General features: G+C 31.5%; 2 protein-coding genes across 3 annotated transcripts in view; one reads left to right on the forward strand and one right to left on the reverse strand.

Moving 5' to 3' along the window:
* LOC108968271 (muscarinic acetylcholine receptor DM1) overlaps window positions 1-6,400 on the reverse strand; it is a 19,782-nt gene that overhangs the window by 1,708 nt on the left and 11,674 nt on the right. The window lies entirely within an intron of this gene.
* LOC108968245 lies at window positions 2,993-5,847 on the forward strand. The gene is made up of 2 exons (XM_018932157.1): window positions 2,993-3,134; window positions 5,465-5,847. The coding sequence occupies exons 1-2, from the start codon at window positions 2,993-2,995 to the stop codon at window positions 5,845-5,847; spliced, it is 525 nt and encodes a 174-aa protein (XP_018787702.1).

The raw sequence follows: 6,400 nt of genomic DNA on the forward strand, positions 1-6,400 counted from the left end.
AAAAAAAAAAAAAAAAGATACACATAAAAAAAATTATTTTCCATAACGATGCGTTAAATTATTATTCTGTTCCCACGATAGTCGACTCTACGTAACCGGAAGGAACCCGGATTTTTAACATTTTTAGCCGGCCAAGCACTGTCAACTCGACACATTTCAGCCGCTACAACAATAGCAACCACAACAAGCAGAAAATTATTATGCTTCCGTCAGCCTTGAAATATTGTGCGAATATATGACTGCAGAAAACGTATATAAATTTCTTTAAGAAAAAACTTAATTATTTTTTAATAGTCTACAATTCGTTAATATTTTTTTAATTGTCTATAATTTATAAATAATTTTTTAATAATAATTATTATTTAATGATGCAATTAAGTACTGATTGAAATTGTGTGAAGAATTGTGATTTTTGCACGTGCATTCGTAGATAGTATGTATGTATTGATAAATGAACGGTTTGTTTGCAGCGAAGCCAAGATAACCTTTAAAGCTAAATTTCTAACAGCATTATTAGGGTATGAAAGGATGGTTAACTGGAATTCTATCGTTCGATTTTTATGGCAGCTATAGGCTACAGTAAAAACCTCCCCCATAAATGCAAGGAAAATTGTCGGGGACACAATACTTAGCACAACAAAAGCCTGTCAAAAATTAATGCCCAAGGCATCCCACAGCAAACATAAAACAACAGTTTATTGATGGACTGAAAATATCGCCCAACTCAGACGTACATGCCTCTGTCTTTGCAGATCCTACACGAGACCCAAGCGCACAGGAACCGCATCCCGAGAAGCCGATCAATACAATGTAGCAAAAAAGGAGCTGAGGCTCGCCATTGATGATAGCAAAAAGAAAAAATGGGAGAAACTAACCATGGATATTAACAAAAACCCCTGGGGACTTGTGTATAAAATACTAATGAAGAGAAAGACGTTGTGCAAGCAAATCCACTTGACTTAAACGCTGCCAAAATGGATCAAATCGAGAACGCGCTCTGCTCCACATACGAAAAAAGCGCTTGCGTGTCAGAATATGCCCTAAGATTTCCCCAAGTTCCCCAATTTACCGTCGAAGGGGTGCAACTAGCCACTGGCAAGCTCAATATCAACAAAATAATTGCTGCGGAGTGTCCGGTAGTACTACTGAACATGTATAACGATTGCCGAATATTCTCTGAATCCTGAAAAAAGCAACGCCTGGTGTTAATCAGTAAGGGAAAAAGACTTGCCATCAGCATACCGTCCACTATGCATGCTTGACACAGCAGGAAAACCGTATGAAAGGCTACTTAAACCCAGACTCGAAGCGGCTTTCAATGAAGACTTTCCCCCCCAGACAGCAGGGCTTTAGACCCGGCAGATCAACTCTAAGAGCTATAACATGCGTCATAGAAAGTGTAGAAGCCGCACAGCGTAGATCATGCTGCTGACGAATTTTGATGTTCGAAACGCCTTCAACAGCGCTAGATGGGTGCATATGATCTAAGCTTTAGACAAGCTTTGGACTCTGCTCGTCATGCGGATCTTTTAGGTATATGTACTCGTATTTTATAGTGTCTACGACGTTATCTGCTGGGTATTAGAAACTTTTCTTCTTACTGTTCAGGGCATAAAATCTTTGCATATGAAATCAAGTGAATTTTTTATGACCTGTTAATGCCAAATATTTACCTAGCACGTTAAAATAGCACATATACTATGTCTGTATATAGTCTGTGTAATTATATGTGTAATAAATATATAAATTAATAACATACAGTTACAATATATACATATCTACAGAATATAAATGACCAATGGGTGTGCATTAGCGCACTGACTTACTGCCGCTCAGCGCAATTAACTTATATTCAACACGTAAACTAACATTTAACTAACGCTGACGCTGGCCACAAGTGATGTATGTACATATGTATGCATATACGGTACATATATGCGCCCACATTCCGGTCTTTTGGTCATATATTTATGAGTTGTGCGAATCCTGACACTTTAGTCCTGTCCGAATGATTGAACCGGAAGGTGCCGATAGTGGCGCAAAATTTTTCTGTTTCTTTTTTTTTTGGCTGGAATGGTTGGACAGTAATGACGGTGTGCACAACATGTAAAATAACGGTTATTATATACAGACAGACATGTGATTTGCATGCATAAAGGCATTAGAGAGGAGAGCGTATAGTGAAATATATAAGTTAATGGCGCAAAGTCAGTGGGGAAAACCACATGAACTTACAAACAAATAAACAGTTATGTAGTCATATGCATATGTATGCATGTATGTATATACACATGCAATTGAAATATTTGCGAAATCCATAGATCTAAAACTCTATCAGTCACACAGTGTGGCTGACATTGATTTTGTGGCTTTGTGGCTTTTGTGGCCAACTAACTCGCAATAGTCGCAACCGCAAACTGCAGACGACGATGACAACGAGCACGACAACAACGACAATGTCTGTTGGCGGAAATCGAATCATACACGACTTTGAAACTAAAGTAACAGGATGTCAGCTTCAAGTGAATGCTTGCCAAGTGTAATGTGTGCGGTTCTGTGCTGAAGGACATTATCCTCTCATACATATACATATGTGCACGTGGGTGTGTGTATGCCAGTTATTAGTCGTGTGTGTTTACTTGAAGCGGCACTATTATGTGCATATTTAATCTGTAGAAAATTGTCATAGTTTTGATTGCAATGGACACTCGATCAGAAATCGATTGACAGCGGGAAATTGCAGCCGAACATTCAAATGCGCATACATACAGACAGACAGCTAAACATATCGATGCGAGCGCAATTAGAATGGCAGTCATTAGAGTAAAAAACGATTAGTGGCACGAAAAAAAAAATAAAAATAATAAATAAGAAAAAAAAGAAAAAGACAGAAATAACAACAAATCGAAAAAGGAAAAAATTAAATAGCAAAAAAAAAAAACTAATTAAATAGAAACTGAACTATAAAAAAAAACAGCCATCGCTCGTTAATATGGGCTGCTCAACTTCTACGCCAGCCGTCAGCGAAGCAAACAGCAAAAGAACCTTGTCGGCTAACAAAGTCAGTGACAACGCCACGGATTCGAAATCGAAAATGGGTGATCAAGCAAATAGTGGTGAAAAGGATACATATCGTAAGTAAAATTAATATACACGTATGTATGTACATACAAACAAACATACATACATATATATTAAAAAAACAAAATGCATGCATATACATAATATTTTTACTAAAAATAAATACAAAAATACTTTAGAAAAAATACAAAAATACATTTTTATAACAAAATAAATACATACATAAGTACATTTTATAAAAAAAAATAGTAAACAATAATGTTAAAAAAATAAAAATTCATTAATAAACACATACATACATACATATTACAAAATGCATGTATAATTTTTTGTACGAAAAAAAAACATAAATAAATTTTTTATAACAAAATAACGCCATAAGTACATTTTATAAAAACAATACATACATATGTACATATATACTAATATTTACACCTAGCAAGGATGTGTGCGGTATTTTGCGAAAATAATTTAGAAAATTTAAAATTTTAGGCAAAAAAATTGCTGTGAAAGTGAGAAAAGCGATATTTGCATTACAAAACAATTTCAAATATTTGCGTAAATTATAATTTCTTAGTTAAAAATGCATTTTATTTTAAATCAATAATTTCAGCATACATGTCTGTGTAAAAATTAAAAAAAAAACATTAATTTACGTTACGTTTATATAAAAATAATTAAAATTTTAAATTGCTCATTTTTTTTTTTTACATATGTATGTAAATGAAACAAAAAAAGTTTTCAATCAAAATTTTAATAAAATTAAAAAATCAATTACGAATATTTTTTAAATTTCAAATTGCTTAAAAAAGTATATTATATAAATAAATAATTTAAGAATTTTTTGTAATAATAAACTTTTGCCTTTGTAAAAATCTTATTTTGATAAAAAAATAAAAAAATTGTATGTACTATTTTTTATTATTGAAGCAAAACTTTTAAATTTTAACGAAATATAAACTAATTAAGTGCTTTATGGCACTCCAATTCTATCCAAAGCAACCACAAAAATAATTATAAATGACTGTTGACTGTTTTGAGAAAACTATTATTTTTAGCTAAACAAATTTAATTGAAATAGATTTATAAATTTTAACTGCAAAAAAATTGTTGTTTCCATAAAAAAAATATTTATTCAAAACATTAATTTATTAAGTTTATTATAAATAAATGAGTTAAGTACTCTTTCGGAACACCGATTGATTTTTCGTCAAAGCTATTTAAGCATAAAGTTTTATGGTTTAAATTACAAAATTACAGAAAAAAGTAAAAATTAGCTATATACAAAATTTAAATTAAAACTCGCAAAAATTGAATTTAGAAGAAAAAGTTAGTGTTAAAAAAAATATTTATTTAAAATTTAAAGAATTAGTTAAGTGCTTTTTCGGAACTACATAACTGTTAATTGAGGTGCAAAGCGTCAAAGATAGTTCAGTAACAAGTTTTATATTTTATATGACAAAATTATTGAAAAAAATAAAAATCTGCAATATATATTTATTTTGTTTATAAATTTTAAATGTTAGTTTTAATAAATTTAATGTGCTGGCTCAAAATACAAGGCAGACAATAAAAACCATTAAATAATTCGTTGAATAAGAAAAAAAACAAGAAAAACGTTAACTTCGTCTGTTCCAAAGCTATATACCCTTCCCAAGTGTATTTTTTATAGCATAAAGGGCATATAAAAGAAAAATAGGAAGAATCCAAGTACAGTTTATATGGCAGCTATATGCAATAGAAGTCCGATCCGAATAATTTCTTCGCAGATTGTACCGTTACCTCTAAAAATTACGGTATGTCAAATTTCGAACAGATAGCTTGTCAAATAAAAAAGTTTTCCATACAAGAACTTGATTTGGATCGGTCAGTTTATATGCCAGCTATATGCTATAGTAGTCCGATCCGAATAATTTCTTCGTATATTGTAGCTTTAGCTTTTATAATAAACCGTGCCAAATTCCGTGAAGATATCTTGTCAAATAAAAAAGTTTTTCATACAAGAGCTTGATCGAAATCACAAAAATTGAAGGAGTAGTACGAGTATATAGAGGCGGACAGACAGATGGGCAAGATTAAATCGATTCAGGTTATACATATATAAATAATAAATACATTATAATAACGACATTTCCTTATGAGTACTACAAACTTCGTGGCACACTTAATATGTTCAGGCTATAAAAAAAACCTAGACGGCATATAATTTTTTTTGGAAAAATTATGTCAAATATATATATATATATTTTTTTTTTTTTTGATAATTTAAGCAAATACACATTATTTATTAATATTTATTTTTGCCTTTGCAAATTTTATACTCCGCATTTTTAACCTACAATATAAAAAAAATCTACCACATCTTCATATTCTTCATTTCCAGCCGCTTCGGAGGCCTATATAATACCGTTAAGCGATGATGCCGAGACGAAAGTTTACACCGCAGGCGCCCCGGAAGCGGAGGACCTACTCGCTGCTACAGTGAAAAAGCAACCACCAAAACGCATACAAGAATTGATGGAACAAGCGGCTGAAAATGAGACGGCCACGCTAAATCTCCAAGATTTGGAGGAGAAACTCGAAAAAGCAGAGGAGCGGCGCAAGGAATATTTGCAACAAAAAATTACTACTATACAGAAGACAACACAATTGCTGACACGCAGCGGCAGCAAGGAGCTCTTAGATAAACTGGAGGCAACACAAATATTTGATGGCAAGGCAGCAGAGAAAGACAATCTAGACGACAAAGAGGCGGAGAAGAAGTAACTATTGTAGACTTAAAACTAACTTATATTACAATCGTACGCATATGTATATGCGGTATAAGTAAATAATTATATACCAATTATGAAATAAATTGTGTTTTAAGAAATATGCGCCTAAAATGCTGCTTGAAAAATAAAATATTAGTTTTAAAATAATTTAGAGCTGTTTTTCATAATTTCGTTTTTCAAAACTTACCTTTTAAGCAACAATTAGTTAGATTTAAAAGTGAATTTGCAATAATAAAAAATAAAAAATTAAATTTGTCTGAAACAATTAAAATAAAAAATAGTGAAAAAAGTTTTCCGTTTAAAAACATGAAAAACTTCTTTAGTTTTTTCTTGAAAACTATTTTTTTTAGTAAATTATTTCAAAATATGTATAATTTATATGAAACATAAACGTTTACTAATATTCCGAATAAAATCTTATCGTAAGTAAAATTAATATACACGTATGTATGTACATACAAACAAACATACATCTGTCTCTTATACACATCTAGATGTGTATAAGAGACAGGAGTCATCTCCGCCAATTTAAAAAAGTGTGTGTT

Source organism: Bactrocera latifrons, unplaced genomic scaffold, assembly GCF_001853355.1.
Source record: "Bactrocera latifrons isolate USDA-ARS-PBARC rearing strain unplaced genomic scaffold, ASM185335v1 scaffold_207, whole genome shotgun sequence".
In the NCBI taxonomy this organism is placed as follows: domain Eukaryota; kingdom Metazoa; phylum Arthropoda; class Insecta; order Diptera; family Tephritidae; genus Bactrocera; species Bactrocera latifrons.

Bases quoted from the DNA above. Each gene is read 5' to 3' on its own strand.
- LOC108968245 (XM_018932157.1), top strand. From the start codon at position 2,993: ATGGGCTGCTCAACTTCTACGCCAGCCGTCAGCGAAGCAAACAGCAAA. The intron at 3,135-5,464 runs GTAAGTAAAATT...CTTCATTTCCAG, and splicing joins TGGTGAAAAGGATACATATC to CCGCTTCGGAGGCCTATATA.